The sequence below is a fragment of the Chenopodium quinoa genome, unplaced genomic scaffold (genome assembly GCF_001683475.1).
Source record: "Chenopodium quinoa cultivar QQ74 unplaced genomic scaffold, ASM168347v1, whole genome shotgun sequence".
Lineage (NCBI taxonomy): Eukaryota > Viridiplantae > Streptophyta > Magnoliopsida > Caryophyllales > Amaranthaceae > Chenopodium > Chenopodium quinoa.
Genome location: NW_018742204.1, coordinates 23,272,673 through 23,292,153, shown reverse-complemented (window position 1 = coordinate 23,292,153; position 19,481 = coordinate 23,272,673). Strand labels below are relative to the sequence as shown.

The following is a 19,481-nucleotide window of genomic DNA, read 5'->3' as shown; positions in this document are numbered from 1 at the left end:
TAATTCCTTCCAATCTTTTCAAAATGGAGTGATTTGATTTATTAAAAGAGAAAGGAAAATGGATCCTTCCAATTCCTTCACATTTTCTCCTTGTATTAGGTATCTAAATAAAGGATGGTGCATTCTTTCTTTTCTCTTCTCTTCTTTTCCTCTATTTCTCTAGACATAGTGTTAAGAAATTTTATTAGTTATTGATTATGGCTAGATTTGGAATTTGTTCCTATATTTATTTGCCGCTCTAACAATTAATTAGGAATTTATCTTTTGATTTTGATTACATGTTTATAATTTCTATGTCACTCTGTGACAAAGCTCCTACTCGTACTTCACATCAACAATAACATCATCACGTATTATCCTTTTTTTTCTTTTTTACTTATAACGATTAGACTTTCACACTTAATAATGTATAAAGCATGTTACTAATTAATAATAATGTATTCCGTTCTTAAAAAGTAAAATTATACTCCATAAAAAGTTTGATAACCTAGCAAAAAAGACTAATATATCATCAAAAACCAGTTAATTGTATTGCAATTGGGTGCATACCTCTAAGGCTTTCCTCAAACACGCCAATAATATGGCAATAACTTTCACAATATATCAACTCTCAGGCTATCCTCAAACAAGCCAATAATATGTTAATGCAAAACTAGACATTTGTCTCAAAAAAAAACAAACATACATGCATTATCATTATGTGACTATTAATATTGTTTTCAAAAAAAAAAAAAAAAAAAAAGAAAAAAAAAAGAAAAATGTGACTATTAATATGATGATACATGTTCGAACATACATATACTTGGCAACCCATAGAAAACAAGCAGAACTTTCAAATTGCTTTAAAACAACTTTACCTTAAACTTTTGCTTTGGATAAGCAATGAATGTGCAACGTCTTCTTTAAGGAATGTTATGGGTCACTCACTGATTATGGCTAGATTTGGAACTTGTTCCTAAATTTATTTTCCATTCTAACAATTAATTAGGAACGGAGCTTTTGATCTTGATTACATGTCTATAACATACTACCTTCGTCCCGTAATTTCACGTCTATTTCTCAAAAAACACGATAATTAAGGAGAATGGTGAAAGTAGATGAATATTCTATTGTAAAGATAAAAAACAGAGAATATTGTATGAGAATAATAAAATAAAATAAAAAGGGAAAATGTTGGAAGACTTTTCAGTAGCTACATTAAAAATGTAGCCATTGTAACTACTTTCAATCTCAACCGTTTAAATATTAATGATTAATCTTGTCCATTCATATATTTGACTTCCCAATCATAATTAATTATAAAAACTACTTTATTTTTTACAACAAAAAAAAAAAAAAAAAAAAAAACTGCAAAAAGTAACTTCTTTGTCGCTGCCATTGATGCAGTTTCAACTCTTCCAAGTATTCACCTTCAACATAAATCTCCATTAGATAGGTATGGAGGATGGATCAAAGTATAACAAAAAAACAATCAATGGAAAACTACCAACTAACCTAGGAAAAAGGAATATGATTTTATACATTGGATAGTTTTATTCGAGTTACATGGCTAATTTTTTTTTTTTTTGACAAAAAAAAAAAATACATGGCCAATTTGATACTCCGTAGCACAATTATACAGTTCTTAATGATTGAATTATTGCTCTCCATAATTCTTGTACTAATTGATGGATAAATGGATTTCATATTAAGCAGTTAAGTGCAATTTTTTTTTTTTTTGAAACCAAGCTAAGTGCATTGTTTTGTTCTTCGTACTGTATAGAATTTATCAATGGAGTAGTCTAATTTTTTTTGAGTGAATGGAGTAGATTATTGTGTGGAGGATTAAGGAAAAAACAGTTAAAGTTTTTTTTTTTTTTTGGTATTTTTTATGGTCAACTTAAATCAACGGTTCTAATTTACATAATGATGATCAAGGGTGTAGATTTTGTTATTGTAGTGGCTACAATTATATTGTAGCCATTGCAAAACTGTCCAAAAATGTTATACATAATCCTTAGGGCTACATATAATTATTAAATTTACACTTGAAAATCGTAAAAAGTTAAGAAATCATCAAAATATATACACTACTAACACTGATTTACACGTGTTTTTGTCATGAATTCCTAATTTATACAATTTCCAAGAGTATATAACATAACCCTAAAAAAAATTCCACCCGTCCCCAAAAGAACGACCCTTTTGGGTTGATTTCGCAAATATTAAGAAACTTAAATAAAAAGAACTAAAAATATATTGGAAAGATAAATTTACATGGGGGTTTGTAAAAAAAATAAGAGAGAAATAATTAAAAATACATGAAAAAACAAAAGTTTATATGGGGAAGCTAATTTTACACAAAAATTATTGTAAATTGGTGGGTATTTTAATGCAAATGGGTCGATCATTTGGGACTAAAATTAGGTCCAAAGGGTCGAACTTTTGGGGATGGGGGGTAGTGAATATTGTATGGAAAAAAAGGAAGTAATGATTTTTTGGGTATATGTGTATTTTGTATGGGAAAGTTAAAAAGTAAGTAATGATTATGGGAGTGAGGGGTAGCTCAAGTGGTTAGAGCTTCCCTCTCGGTTCCAAGAGATCTTGAAATCGATTCTTACCCTGTCATTGTGGCTCTCTAAACACCAAAAAAAAAAAAGATTATGTAATATATTTAGAAACAAGCACAATATTTTGGGACTCCAAAAAAAAATACAGGCAAAAAATAATGAGACGGAAGGAGTAACTTTTATGGGGACAGAGCTCCTACTTTTGATCAATCAAAGATAACATCATCATGTTATCATTCCTTTTTTACTTATAACGATTAAAATTTCATGCTTGACAACGTTTAAAACCTGTAATTATAATATATTTAATTCTTAAAAAGTAAAATTATATTCCATAAAAAGTTAGGTTACCAAGCAAAAAAGATTGATCTGTCATTAAAAACTAACCTCCCAATTTCATGCAATTGTGCAAACCTGTAAGGCTATAATATATTTCAAATCTAACATAACTTTACATGGCGTTTTTTTTTTTTTTTTTTTTTTAAGTATTAAGATAGCCATAAGGGCGATGTGAGAATCATTTCTGAATCTCTCTGAAATCGAAAAGGAAGCTTTAATCACTTGAGTTATCCCTCGCTCTCATAATAATATAATTATATGATTACAGTAAATAGATTAAAACTCAAAACGTTGCGAGTAAAAAAAAATCGAACAATAAACATGAAAGAAAACAGAGGTCACGACAAGCAGTTGGAGCATCCATAAGGACAGAACTCTTGTGTATATAAAAGAGGGGAAGGCAGAAATCATAAACAACTCCGCCAAATAAAAAGTTTTGGCAAATGTAAATTATAAAATACTCCAGTAATACTACAGTGAGTTACAACCGCATTTGACGGCGTCATCGCTCTCTTGCTCATCCTCCTACTACTCTTTGACCTCGCTTTCCATTCTAGACTAGTCTTCTCTCCCATTTTCTCTCTCCTCAGTCTTCCCCAAACTTCAATTTTTCTGGGTTTTAAATAAATGTGAAATCAACGAACTTTAATAAGGTAAACCCACTACTACTATTACAATTTCCAATTTCTTCCAAAAAATTATGAATTTTTTCTTCCAACCATTTGTATTTAGGACTGATTAAAAGGGTCCCCCACGTCTTTACAATCCTACCCAGATCGCCAGCTAACTTGTAAGTTGTAACCCACTTCACAATTTTTGATTTTTTTAATTTCTGGGTTCATTTGGGCAAAACGTCGAACACCTTGTATTCAATACAACTTCAATTTTGTTGAAATTTTTTTAACCCCAGTTGAAAAAAAGGGGGAATTTGAGGTGTAAAAATGGCGGATTTGGTTAAGCAGATCTTAACAAGGCCAATACAATTAGCAGACCAGATAATAAAGGCAGCAGATGAGGCTGCTTCGTTTAAGCAGGAGTGTTTGGAGTTGAAATCAAAGACTTCCAAACTATCCGACCTGCTTCGTCAGGCCGCTCGGTCGAGTTCCGACCTTTATGAGCGGCCTACTCGTCGGATCATCGACGATACGAATCAGGTGCTTGAGAAGGCCTTGACCGTTGCACAAAAGTGCCGGGCAAACGGCCTTCTCAAGCGCGCCTTCACCATCATCCCCGCAGCCGCCTTCCGAAAGATGTTCGGCCAATTGGAGAACTCTATCGGAGACGTCTCGTGGCTCCTCCGTGTTTCCGGAGGAGCCGGGGATGATGATGGAGGCGTCGGGGGATACCTCGGTCTTCCCCCGATCGCTGCCAACGAGCCTATCCTCTGCCTCATTTGGGAGCAGATCTCTATTCTATCGATAGGCTCGGTGGATGATCGGGCTGACGCTGCCGCCTCTCTGGTATCGTTAGCCCGAGACAATGATCGTTACGGTAAGCTCATCATTGAGGAGGGTGGTGTTGTCCCTCTATTGAAACTGTTAAAGGAGGGAAAGACATTGGAAGGTCAAGAGAACGCGGCTCGAGCCCTCGGGCTATTAGGCCGTGACCCTGAGAGTGTTGAGGCAATGGTTCTATCTGGGGTGTGCTTAGTTTTTGCCAAAATTCTTAAGGAAGGGCCTATGAAGGTGCAGGCTATGGTTGCGTGGGCGGTTTCGGAGTTGGCTCGGCATTATTCAAAGTGCCAGGACATTTTCTTTCAGCACAATGCTGTCCGGTTGTTGGTTGGGCATCTTGCATTTGAGACAATTCAAGAGCATAGCAAGTATGTAGTTTTGACCACCAAGTCTATCACTGGTGCTGCTTCTATTCACAATGCCGCGGTTGCTATGGCTGCGGCTGCCAATGCTAATCAGAGCAGTGCCATCAAAGTGAAGGTGCCGGAAGATGAGGAAAAGACTCAGATCGCGCATCCGATGGCTAGGAGTGCTAGTCCTAGTAGGCTGCATAATTTGGTTGCTACTGCTACTGCACAAGCTAAGGCCAAGACAAACCCTCCTGTTGCTGCTGCTGCTGCCACCACACAAGTCAATGGCAGCAGCAATGTGAATGCGAATGGAAATGGGAGTAATAGCAATCATCATAATCATACTCATAGTTTTGCTGGGGGTAAGATTAGGGAAAGGGAAATGGAGGATCCAGCAGTCAAGGCTAACTTGAAGGCAATGGCGGCGAAAGCCCTGTGGCATCTTGCTCAAGGGAATTCTGCCATCTGCAAGAGCATTTGTGAGTCGCGGGCATTGCTTTGTTTTGCTGTTCTATTAGAGAAGGGAACGCCTGAAATCCAATACAACTCTGCAATGGCGGTGATGGAGATCACCGCTGTTGCTGAGAGGGATGCTGATCTTAGAAGGTCAGCATTTAAGCCTAGTTCTCCTGCCTGCAAGGCTGTGGTTGATCAATTGTTGAAGGTCATTGAAAAGGGTGATTCAGACCTCCTTATCCCTTGTCTTAGTGCAATTGGTAATCTTGCTAGGACTTTTAGAGCCACTGAAACCCGAATGATCGGACCATTGGTACTGCTGCTAGATGAGCGTGAGCCAGAGGTGGAAAGGGCAGCTGTGATTGCCCTTACCAAATTCGCAGGCAGCGAAAATTACCTGCGTGTGGATCACTCCAAGGCCATACTTGCTGCAGGTGGAATCAAGCATTTGATACAGCTGGTGTATTTTGGAGAACAACAGATAGTGCAAATCCCAGCATTGGAGCTGCTGTCTTACATTGCACTGCACGTGCCCGATAGCGAGGAGTTGGCTCGAAACGAGGTGCTTACTGTCTTGGACTGGGCATCAAAACAGTCTCACATGGTGCAAGATGAATCTAGAGAGACTTTGTTGCTAGAAGCTAAGAGCAGGCTTGAACTTTACCAAACAAGAGGCACAAGGTGAAGAGTTAAAATCTAAAAAATTGCGCTTTTTCCGAATTAAGAGTAATTATTAAACACCCTACCCCAACTCCCTCAAATGGTGAATAGCTCATTCGTTTGTGTATCCATCTAAATTGATTTGTCTCATAAATATTACATTTTCACCTCGAAATTTTTTTGATGATAGCATGAATTTGTAATTTTGTTATCATTTAATGTGTATTGTAAATACAAATTAGTTGCAAAAGTTCATCAACAATGACAAAATTCCTTCGATTTTGAGCAATGGTTTTTGTTTTATTCAGTTAAAGATTCTCATTTGAGGTTTATTCTTGAATAATGTTAGGTAGGAAATTTATTGAAAATTGACAGAATAATTAGGAGGTGGGGATATGATATTGTGATTATTGTCTGATGTTTGTTCATACTGTTGAATATTATATGTAATGTGGCCCTATATGAACATGGCTTCTGATTTATGACTTATTTTCTCTGATGTGGTTACATTTTAGAAGACATGGCATACTATATAACAATTGTATACTATTGTAGATCAATAAGAACTGGAAATCTGAGTGATCAGGTCTTTTTCAAAGAGAATTTCTTAAACTTGGTGGTTTATTGGACACTCACCAATTGCCATCAGACACGTATACACGGAAATATACATACAAATACTTTAAATCTCGAGTGTTTTTATTTCAAAATCACCCTCTATCTCTTAAACACCTCTTGGCAGTGAAAATGCCACCAGCATAAACCCCAGGACCGATTTCTCACAAGTACAAAATCACTTGAAATCTCGAGTTTATCCAAAACACCTCTTGGTAGTGAAAATGCCACCGAGATTGGTATATATCCAGGGATCGATTTCTCATAAGTACAAAATCACTTGAAATCTCGAGTGTTTTTTATTTCAAAAACCACCCTCTATTTCCTAAACACCTCGGTGGCAGTGAAAATGCCACCGAGACTGGCTTAAACCCCAAGGATCGATTTCTTCTTTCTCACGTGTACGAAAATAACAATGTTCCATGAGGATTAACAATAAAATGCCACAAGTTTATTGAAATTCATGCAGCCAGGAAAGGCTAAAGAAAAGGAAGTGTTGCGTAATTTCCCATAGTTAGCAAGAGCCAAACAAAGCTTAACCCATCAAACAGTGACTGCTAGTGTATTGTACCTGGATTTTGCTAAAGTTAGCACATTTTAATCATCTAAAAACAGCATGTTACCTTTCTATCATTTTACTACTCTAATCATTTTTGCTAGTAACTTTTCACAATTATTGTCACTTTTTTGTTACCCAAAAAAATATTTTTACCCAAAAAAATAAAAAATTGTGAATTTTCAACGTGAAAATCATGTAAAAATGAAGGTGATGATGATACATTTACCGAGATTACTGTAATTCTTCCCATGTGAGTGAGATAAGCTCGACCAACCAACTACAACTGTATTACCTTCCTCCTTTGTCTTCTAGAAGCATCATGTCATACTAATTGACCTTTCACTATAAATACTCGTGGATACGAATCATACAAGTATACAACCCATTTTTTATTTTTAAATGCAATTTGTTTGTTAAATAGGCAAAACAAAAATTTACCAAGATCTATCACAGTAATATTGATTATAACAATGATAATAATAAAAACGGTTTGGTATAGATGCGAAAATAATCCCATGGTAATATTACGAATCTAGATTTGTATTAAATAATTTAACTTAATTTTCTTAAGATGATTGAATTGAAATGAACTTAATTTTAGTAAATTGAATGATCTAGATTTAATTTAGCTAAAATGATCAAATTGAAATGAAATAAATTTAATTTTGTTGAATAGATTAAACTGAAATGAAATAAATGATCAAATTGAAATGAAATAAATTTAATTTTGTTGAACTAGATACAAATTTGTTGAAATTGATTAGATTGAAAAGAAACACGTCCTATCATTTCTATCCTAAAATAAAATGATGGCAACCTTTTGCTTAAACCCCATCCGCCATTAATGTTATCATATTTTTTTTTCTTAAGTGGACAAACACCAACCTTAATTAAATGAACTTTATCAAACTAGGATGTGGGGGTTTCACAACCAAAATTTAGTGTTAGCCTATATAAAAACAATGGTTGGTTCAAACATCTTACCTTTGTTGTTTGATACTTCATAACACTAAGTACTATGAGTTTACATAAAGTTGTGTTGTCCAAAATATAATGATATATGGAATTAGACTAATGAGAATCACACAATCTCACATGAAATTACAACCTTCCAATCAAGTTTCCACAATTTGGAATAATCCCAATCACATATTTTTAATTCAATTGCTTAATAATGTACTTGCATGCAAAGATAAATTTGACCATAATTTTCTTAGAAAATATATAAGTAGCACTTTTCAATAAGAATCTAACAATATAGTTATAGAGTACTTTTCATATATTGCATTTAAAAAATTTCGATTATTATTGTCCAACCTCAATAAATACGGGTCGTTAGAGGTACATAAATCCCACCTAACAAGGTATTTGATACGCATCATTGAGACTAAATATTAAAATAAATAGAAAATTGCTCTTGAAATAATTGCAGGCGTAATACAATACATAAGTTATCTAGTTGGCATAATTCAATACTTCTATCTCTATATACCGATTACCATAGAAAAATGCTCAAATAACTAAATTTCCATATTACTTACAAAAATTTCCTATGAGGCAAATATATATAAACCCGCTAATTTAAGTTAATGAGCCGCTAATTTAATTAGTAGTAATTAAATTAATACATACTCCTCCCATTCCTACAATTCAACTCACTTCGCATTTGCACGGGAATATCTTTGACTATTGACAACTTCAGCTATGTAATCAGTTAAGCAGTCTTACTCTTAATAAAACAGCTAATTTTGTGAACAAGTAAAAAAAAAGTTGTACTACTTTCAGTTGCTAATGTAGACAGTATGTCCGAATATATTGATAAAAGGCAGAATCATGAAAGTTATTTTCAAGAATTTTCTAAAAAAAATCTCTCATCTATGTAAAATAAATAAATAAAATTAGGGTTTAAATAAAAAATGATTAAAAAAAACACTTGAGTATTTAATCAAAGGGGCATTTGTTTTATTGTTTGACCTTTGTACTGCAAACGTGATACATGTCTTCCATAACTCCGGTGAGTGCGATAAAACATTTTTTATTTTTTTAGGAAGTAAAATATATTTTCCAACCATTCTTTTTTTTTTTCAATCCACTAAAAGCTCCAGGCAATCCAAGACGGCACATTGAATCTGGACAATGATAAAACAACAACGTAATATAAAAAGATGGGTAAAATTTGAGGTACCAGATGATATATTGTCCCCTGTTCTTTCATAAATAAGTCAATATGTAATATTACAGAATACTATTTTAGAATGTTCGGGAAGAATTTTTACACTTTCGTCTACAGAGAGGTGAAGAGAAGTTGAAACAACATAAACTAATTATCTTAGTGAACTTCGTAAATCTTTACCTGTCTATGTGAGTAGGATTATGCGACAACTAGCCCCCAACAGAGAGGGAGTATGTACCATATCAATGAAACTGGACACTCGCTTGATGAGGAGAAAGTACAGACAATCAACTTTATCAGCTACGACCTGTAAAGCAAACAACAAATGTAAGCACACAAATGCTAGCTACGTGTTGGGAGAAAATTACAAAATAAAGCAGCAGTAAATCCTTCACGAGCATATTCATGTAGTATGTCGCAGCCTCAGTTCTCACATCTTTGGAGAATTTGGAGCTACCGCTGTCTTGTTCATTGTATCACAAAGACGTTAACCCATAAATTTGTTATCTCTACATGACATGATTCTATGGATATTGCTATGAAAGGACCACCACGACAGCAACCATTCTACTGACATTGAGACCAATTGAGCCATAAGAAGTTAGGATTTTATCATATAAAATCAATATACAATCATAAAACATGAAGCTGCAGTGAACCAGCTCTGACTGTGACAGATCTAAAGGGCTTTAAAGACCAATCTTTCTCCTTCATATAGCTAAAGAATCCTTCAGATAGTTGCCTAACAGGGGAAAATCTAAATCACCAGATTACCTCTTTCAGAAGCCTATAGAGCGTTGATTAATGACCTTGGGAAGATGTAGTGACTGCTTGCTCAAGACCTCATCAGTAACATCGTCCATATGACAATCATCCTATTAACATTCAATATTCTGCTCCAAAGTTTTATCTTAATTACTTAAAGAATATTTGCACTATATTTTAAAGGTATTTTTATGTTAAAAAGGAAGAAGATACATGAATAATACTTACGAAGTACCTCAGTTTTTTTAGTTCATTCATAGGTCCAAAACAAATCGCAAGTAAAATGCCAAGGGGTACTACATACGAAGTATATGTTAAAATCAAGATTTTTTATCCATCACTCCATCAGGCAGTAGATTTCCCAAGCAATTTAGATTTGAGAATGGGCTTACTTCATATATATTGCCTCTTTTTGCCTTTTATAATGCGAGTGCATACCTTTATATGATGAAGGGGGACAATTCACCTAGATCGCCCTGTGTAAGTGTGTCCAGGGTAGGACTTCTTAGAACTAAGCTGAACCTGCTGGGAAAATTTAGCAGCAAAACATTACTTAGAGTACAGGAAGAAAAATAGAAAATTAAAAGATAAAACAACCCCTCACAATCAAAGTACACTATGAAAAATCCACAACACTGTAAACCATTTGCTGCACAGAGAATCTGACAGTGCCTTGAGAATGTTAATTAATTATATCGGAATCAAATTTGGATTAAATTTAGATAAAACATTGGGTACAGGTAAGTAGAGGTTATCGTTTGACATTATCAATTAATGAATGAGTACACACTAACCTTCAATTGACCCACAAATATGATCATGTATCACAGTGATGCATACACCATGAATGCAACAGAGGTAGACTCTGACCAGTGACCACTTAGTCTTCAAACAGCCAATATCTCTCTCCCTATCATCTCTTCGGGGCCACGGGCCACCATCATATACGACAGATAAAATTCCCGACCCTAAGTTCTCCTTATCATTGAATGTTATAGTCTTCAGCTTCACTGTTCCAGATGTAGCCAGATTATACGATATTCTCCCAGATTTTACTTCTAATATAAAGTTAGCCTTGAAGGAGTTCCATGGTCTGGTGGTTAAATCATTGGACTCTAAATCCAATAGCCCGAGTTCGAATCTCAGTGGAACCGTCTTCTGCAAATATTCCAGCCCTCCCTTAGACAAGGAAACAAACACATCAATTTAGATTCCAAAGCAGTACATCAAATACCAATAATATTCACTTTGGTAATGAACCACAAGAACAGAGGAAGTTAAGATCAGAGGAAAAGATTCCTAACGATTATTGTATTATAATTTATAAATATAGCAGTATAAATCCAATATCCAGAATTTTATCAATGAAACCTTCATAGATCTAACCAAATCTTCTCAATTTTTAGTATAGGGAGTCCAGAAGCAAAGGTAAGAGTAATTCAAAAACAGCCTCTAGTCCACACTTAAAAGGTTGGTTAAAACTTCTCCCCAATTATTTCCTCGGTCATCCCCTACCTTTATGTATTTTAATTTTTTCATCTTGGGGTTAAAACAATTGTCTTTCGCTCTAACTAAGGCTAATTATATTTCTTGAAGTCAGAACTCCTTTATTCCTATGGAACAGCAGGCTTTGTAATAAAATTTCAACCTCTATTAAAACAGAGAGCTTGCATTGCTTAAAACACAAATAGAGAACTTGCATTATTTTATCAAATTTCCCCACCTATCCTCACCATTGGTGAAACGAGATTGGAAATCATATCACACACTTTGGGTCCAGCTTTCCCTTAAACATCAAAACAAAAACATGTAGCTTCAAATTCCAATACACCACAGAAAACATCCTAGTGTCTAGTCTAAACAGGCCAAAGATTTAGAAGAGACATGAGGGAAAGAACCGTCTGTAACCAGAGAATGCTTGACAATTGCGTTTATAACAAGTCTCAAGGATATAATTTGTGAGCTGTACAGTGTTTTCCAATAAAAGTGTGGCTAAGCCGTTCCAATAAAAGTGTGGCTAAGCCGCTAAGGTATCCTTTGTGGTTATGAATAGGCCTTGGAGGGCCTTGGGCAACCCCAAGAAGCTTCCCTTTAAATTTCATGAAGAATTTCCACTAACCTACAAGAGAATCACAAGTGAGATAATTGTCATCCATAGTCCCAATAATTGATTGCTACCCTAACGATACACGTGGTAGAATAGATGCGGAGATACTTAAATCTCTTTTCCTTTAAGGAAATCATCCTTGTATGTCTTGGCCTACGGTTGACGATTTCTGCACAGGACTTGGCCCAGCATGATGGTGCAAGAAGCCTCTATTGGCATAGACCTTGCTGCCTTGGCTTTGGACGGTGTCTAGACACTAAATGATGCCTATGTCCCAAAAGGACATTCATGTACTATAAAAACAATTTGACTACAACCACAACCCAAAACCCAGCCAAAAACGTGCATAATAAAACTGTAATAGAGTAATAGACCATCCAACTGGATGACGAGTCATAATAGACAGGTTAAGTAACTTTTACACTAGACAAAACCCAATACATCCTTTCGTATGTAAACTGCTTTTTGTAAGAACAAAAATACAACGGGACAAGTTTTTCAATCATTGTTTAGTTTTGTTTCATTTCTGTATACTATGGCCCTGGAAAATTGCTCCGAAAGTTTAGAACTTTGATTTTAAAAAAATAGAGCAAGTTTGGAGCTTTATCTTGCTAGGTGTGACATGATAGTATTAATTACTACTCCGTATTAAATACCAAAGAGTTTATAATAGTATAAAATACCTAACATGTCTTCGCAGGAGAGTACATGCCAGAAAAGGAAAAGACTGACCATGGGAGCCTATGGCCCAATGGGTTGCAGTTGGACCAGGTTTCATCTATTACTGTCTTGCAGAGGAAAATCCCATTTCCCCTCTTGGACAGGAGTGTAAAGTCTGAAAAATTTATCCAAATGAGCATAAATACCATAGCATATGTGAATAACATATATTATTATTAAATTACTTCAGGGAAAACCAAGCCAATGACATGGGTTATGGTATAGAATACTGAATAAATAGGCAAAATCGCCCAAGAAGTAACTATTTTCGATTCTTTCACAAAAGACTGACGGCAGGTGAATATTTGAGTCAGAGTGGTGGATTATCTAGCTTAATAGCAAAGCACTGCAAAGCAACCAATGTTTATCAAGTGCAGCAACACACCATCACTCAAGGGAAAATCCACCAAGAACTGCTCAAGCCTGGAGAGCAGTTCAATTCACAGTCTAATCCAGTTACTGAACACTTATGCAGAGCCACAACATCAAACATTATCAGAAAAGCACCTCAACCCTATAAACACTCCAATCCAAATATTCATCCTCGAAAAAAATAAGACTATAGCTAGACACAGTTTGATGCATTACATTAGCTCACCATAGTAGCTAGCTCTGCAGTCTAAGCCCAATTCTTCCATTGCATGTAGAACCTCCCCCATTACCACACTTGTCAGTGGTAATACTAGTATAAGGCTAACAAAAATAAGTACTATGAGGAACAGATATTAAACAGCCTAAAGCAGTATGACCTTATGAGGAATGAAATCTACAGAAAACAGTCATCACCTCAAAAAATTGAACTCAACCATATAATTTTTTAATAATCTGCTAACTCTCAGGAAATTAATTTGGTTACAGACCTCAAAAACAAAGAAGGTGTGGATAGACCAACTCACAAGAATTTCACACCGAGGTCATCAAGAATCAGGAACCAAACTAATATTGTAAACAAGGGATATAAATGGTGAATGTTGTCCAAGGCACAATTCATCTTTAAGGTTTTTTTTTAAAAAAAAAAGGAATTCATATTCAACACGGCCACCTTATAATATTCAAGTGTCCTTAGAAGTAAAATTGGAACAAAAGTACGATACTTTTTAACCTCATGCCCAGACAAAGAATAAGAGATCCCATGGCTCAGACTAAAAAATTATACCAATAGCTCAGAGCTTCGAATCATTTACTAATTTCATGACTAAATTATATTTCTTATACCAAGTTTAAATGTCATAATTGTTTGAGTGTCACACAAAAGATGAGATGTATTTTTCAGTATTGCAACTAAAAAACACTCAAAGATAAACCATTGTTAAAGGCTTGAGGATAATAAAGTTGTGCAAGGAATTTACACACTAAATATTTACAAGATACATTCAATCCATCAGACACTATGTTACTCAGAAGTCAGAACCATGTACTTATGTTAAACATGAGTTATATAGTTGTGTACAAGTGTCAGACTCTACTAAAAAAAAAATAATAATAATAATAATAAAATAAAATAAAATAACTTTTGGTCCAAAATGAAGCGCCAAGATTCTATACTCATGTGGGAGTGCTAAAAATCTGGCATGGGTACTTGACATTATAAAGAGTTCAAGTAAGAAGAATCAATGGGGCACTATTTCCTCATGACTAATAGCTACTCCGGAATTAAGAAAGGTAAAAACTAAATAAACAAAAGATTGACAGCCATATGGAATTCTAGATAAACACCTCACTCATCACATAATACGAGCAACCCACCTTATGAACATCTGAGCAAATCAACTCAGAACGATAATCGTACTCTTTTGATTCTGTATACCATGCTTCTGTGTATATCTTATCCCAAAGAATCTGTTGGAGAAAGAAAAAGTAAGAAACTATACACAATCAATGCACATATTTAAAGAAAGTCTGATTTTGATGAGTGACTACTATCTTCCGCATAATTACAAAGCAATGTACATATAATTTCAGAAATAAGCCCATAATTTGTCAGAAAAATTAACACGCTTGATAAAGAGAGATGACGATGCCAAACTTGCTTTCTTATAACTTGCATACAAATACGTTGAAACAGTGATCTTCTATTAGAAGATTTAGAACCAACAAGGGAAATACGCATTGAGGAGGACGGCCAGAAAGGCCACACAAACCACGCCATCCAATTAGAGAATTTCTAAAAAGAAACCTGATACTGCAAAAAACCATTTAGCATCATATACGGAGTCACAATTCACCAATGTGTTGGCCTGTTGAATATTACATGTACACACATAAGACAGAACTCCTGGATGAACTTAATCTCTCAAACCCATAGCTTCTTTATACTTTTTTTTTTTTTTTTTTTTTTTTGGGGGGGGGGGGGGGGGGTTGGTTATTATACCAATCATTACTTTTCTCAGCTATCTAGTCTGAAGTTTGAACCATCAAGGTCACCTTCTTACATCACTCGCCGCCTCTATTACACTGTGTCATGTGCAGAACCTAACGGTGAAGACACTAGAATGTGAATCAACTGAATCCAATAGCCCAAATTCAGATCTTAGTAGAACTATCTTCAACTTATCTGCCTGAAACTTTCCAATCCCAAGGAAGGGCACACTTAACAGCTCACAAAAAGAAACAATTGCTTTCTGAGTTTTTAGTTAAAGGTTGATACATCAAATATTAAGCAAATTTTAGACAATAACCACATTAAAAACCTAAGTTGCAGATACAAGGGTACAACTTTCCAACATCAGAGATAGTATATTTTCCCAGTGAAGATTGAAGAGTTTTCTATATTTGACAACGAAAACTGCATATGGAGTTAGTAATATAAGGAGGAAGATGAATTCACTTTTTAAAGCACACACTTGTTCTTTGCATTCTGCCTAGTCATTTTGTTGAGCTCCTTCACACATAGGATTAATAATTTGAACTTGTATTGGCAGCTTCAACTCGAGAGGTTTCTTTACCACACGTTAAACCCCACACACCCTAATAAAAACTGCAGGTTCAAGCTTCAACTTAATCATCGAAACAATTAACACACAAAAAAGGCAAGAGAGGCAACGTCTAGAGCCAAAATTTCTAAGACGACTCATCTAGGTATATCCTATAGCCATATTAAATTGCTTGATATCATGATATGCCATTTTTAAGTACTGCATGATAAAGAACCCAAATCACATCTCTGTTTCTCTCCTAGAGAATACATCTCATTATACTGGATTCATGATCCTATGACGAACTATGCCTAGAGGAAACAAAAAGAAATTTGATAGTAGTTCAGTGCGCCTAGATGCCCACCGTAGCTATATTTGCAAATTGTAGATGGTCAAAGTATGTAAATTCAACCTAACTCTTCCTTTGTATGCAAAACTTCTCTGGCTGATCACAAGTATCTAAGTAGTGTAGGGATAACAAAATGAAAGATTGAAAAAGGGAAGAAGGTATAGTGTAAAATGATTTAAAAGTTAGCGATATTGAAAGTATACCCGAAAGCACAATCTGCCAAGCATATAGAACAACAACAAAAAAAAAAAAAAAAAAAAAAGAAGAAGAAGCAGTAGCAACAGCAACAACAGCAACAACAACAACAACAATATTTATACCGATCAATGCGTGATTTAATCATGCAATCCTAAATTAAGACCCATTTAGACTACATTAAATGCATGACATAATCACAAGTCAATTAGTTATGTCAATGCTTGGTTAAACTAAATATTTCCTTTTTGAATCCTTATATATGGGTCATGTACATCATTATCTAAAAAAGAGTTATTAAGGACCCTTCTTGGAAATAGATACAAGAATCAGGCTAAGTACAGCACAGCGCTAGAAACAACAATGGCCTTGTTATAACTTCTTCAGCCATCCCTCAACCCCACACATCACCCTTTCTCCCCATCACATCCAAAGAAAATAATTTTAAAGAATATAGATAATCTAATCTTAGAACTAGAAAGTTGGCCAAAGGGATTACCACACTTAAAGGATCAATGAAGAGGGTTAGGCCTTCTATCTACAATATACATATGGATATGAAAATAAGAGGGGGTAGGGGTTATAACAAGTCGGCTAGAGTAGCTCCACCACCAATTTACACTCAAGTCAACGAGCTGGTAGAGTTAAGAAATCCAACATGGATAATAGAATATGCAAGTTACATGCTAATTCATAAAAGAGGATAGTGCACAAAAGCATTATTTACACTACCAAAATTTTGGTCACCTCATAAGTCATAAGTACCACTAAAACAAAGAGGGAAGACAATTTTAAGAAACAGAAGGCCAAAAAACCCCATAAATTCCTGGCTTCCCTTTTTTTAGTGGGAATTATGAGGTGGCTGAAAATTAAAAATAGTGCAGTAGTGTACATGATAATTTTGTACACCAAGTATCTCTATGCCTTCCACAAGGTAGCACATTACTAGCATTTTTTATGTTCAAAATTCCAAAATAGTGATCCAGCAAAAAATCCAAGGCATATTACTCTAACACTCACAACCTATTTGATAAGCGGCATAAATGATGGGATTGGAAACGAATTTATAAATAAATGTGTAAGAGAAACAAATTTTCACTCCTATTGTAATACTAACTTATCAGTTATCCTAAGTTCACTCTATTGCTTCCAAAACATTCATCGCGAAAAACCATCCACTACAAAAAGTAATATTGTTTGGTAAAAAAAATTACATTAAAATGGACACTACGACATTACTTCACTTGTCAAATTACACTTAAATTCATTCCCATTACCGCAATTACAACAAACCATCAAAAGTACCTTCATGCACCCAAATTTCTTTTAAAATAACCAGAAAGAACCGACTATATTTTACTTCGTATATACTTGTATAATTTATGATATGAATATATGATCAAACTATCAAAGACATCCACAATTAACTAGCACAGTTTACTCTCTACTCCATACTAACTACACATAATTGAAACAAAACCCTAATTAAAATACTCCGCAACCTTTGAGCATAATTGGTGCAACATTATTCAAATTTCAAACCTAAGATAACATATTTGAACATAATATTAAATTTCAGCGAATTCTTCGATTTGTAATTATACATTAATTAATAATTGACTACAAAAAGAAATCACAATTCGAGAAATTACGAGAAGTAATGCATAATTTGAACTTTAATTTCAAATGAGAAGGTTACCTGGCCAAGAATTTGCCGTGATTTTCCAGCATTCCGCCGTCGCAATTGGCGCCAATGAACCGGCGTCGCTTTGACGCCAATTTAGAGAGGAAGAGTTTTAAAAGAGGAGAGTGGATCGGAGAATAATGGACTGAATAATAAAAATGAAGGGATTGGACAGTGTTTGGACTTGTATGATGGTAGACATTTGAAGGTTTAAAGGCCCAGTCCTCGGCTTTTTACTCTCTTCGTCTCTTTTTATGATGCATTATATTCATCTTATCTGAACTTATCTGAGAGTATTATAGCTTATTTTAGTTATAAATTGAAGTTGGGTAGTCCTGATTAATTCAAATCACAACTTATTTGAACTTATTTTTCCCAAATTTATCTTATCTGAACTTATTGCCCCTTATTTAAACTTAGGGTCTGTTTTGTTCACCTAATTTTCACTTATTCAGGTGTAATATAGTTCAAATAAGTTCATTTAAGTTTAAATTAAGTTTAATAAGTTCTGATAAGGGTTATCCAAGTATAAATACAACTAAAATAAGCTTTAATAATGTCTAATAAGTTCAGATCAGTGAAAATCAGATAAATAGAACACACCCTTATTTTTCCTGAAATAAGTAGAATTAAGGTTAACATAACAGAGTCTTACTTGTCTTACTTTGAATTTGAATTTTGTTATTACGCTTCATCTATTTGAGTTAGGTAAAGGGACTGAAAATGACAAGGAAAGGGCAAATGACTAAACTCTATGATTCCACATGTGTGGACTTGATTGAAAAGATTGAAGTTAAGAAGTTTGATGGTGTAAAAGAGGAAATGTGTGTATTTGATTATAGTAAGTTGTTGATATATCGTATAATGTACTTTCGATTACACTATGCAAATTTGGGTTGAGTCTAAACATACATATCATACATTCACAGGACGAGCGTAGATCACTCGTGTAGCACTTGAATCCCTAGACTTGATCCATGTCAACCTTCCTCATATGCACAAGCAACATTATATAGGATAACAATACACAATAATAATAAAATGGAAAAAGACACATGCGTTAATATAGAGTCATGGGTAAGGTTGCCCCATATGAGGCTTGTTATGCTAGCGGGGAATTTTTCACCACGTGACAAACTCCCCCATCTAAGCCATGATCGCCCTCGTTGTGGTGCTGTAAGTTAGCTCCACATCACTTCGCAGCATAACACTAACGCACTAGCTTGCCTATGAAGTTACATGTTGACACACCATATCCTCTTTCTTAACACCATAGCAAGGCTCCCTTTCATCGCCATTGCTTATGTTGCTGCCTCCCCATGTTTCCACACTTCATCCCTTCCTAATCACTTAACACATCCACTTGAATTAGGTTCCTCCATATAATTGACATCGAAACACAAACATCCCTCAAATCTTGTTGAGATGAGGCACTTCCCACCAAGCTCGCTCACCTCCTCTCAGGGTTAGCGCACCACCTATGCTACACTGAGTACTCAACTAGATCACTCTTGATCTCACCCCACACAACACATTCCTGATATCCTTCATCGCCGCGCCACCTCAATCTAGCTCGTGGTGGCTTGCCCAA

The 19,481-nt window shown here is 35.0% G+C and overlaps 1 protein-coding gene and 1 long non-coding RNA gene across 5 annotated transcripts; one reads left to right on the top strand and one right to left on the bottom strand.

The window, feature by feature from the left end:
• Positions 1 to 3,037: 3,037 nt before the first annotated feature.
• On the top strand, positions 3,038 to 6,097 carry LOC110724736. The gene has a single exon (XM_021904187.1). It carries the CDS (start codon positions 3,830 to 3,832, stop codon positions 5,831 to 5,833), a length of 2,004 nt encoding a protein of 667 aa, XP_021759879.1. The 5' UTR covers positions 3,038 to 3,829; the 3' UTR covers positions 5,834 to 6,097.
• Positions 6,098 to 9,148: 3,051 nt separating this feature from the next.
• Positions 9,149 to 18,054, bottom strand: LOC110724720. Of its 4 annotated transcripts, none has more exons than XR_002512044.1 (5): positions 17,906 to 18,054; positions 14,494 to 14,586; positions 12,711 to 12,862; positions 10,715 to 11,099; positions 9,149 to 10,445 (listed from the first exon to the last, which is right to left on the bottom strand). It is a non-coding gene; the product is annotated as an uncharacterized LOC110724720 (long non-coding RNA). The 4 variants fall into 4 exon arrangements; XR_002512045.1 differs by having other exon boundaries at positions 9,149 to 10,442; XR_002512046.1 differs by having other exon boundaries at positions 12,760 to 12,862.
• Positions 18,055 to 19,481: the final 1,427 nt, after the last annotated feature.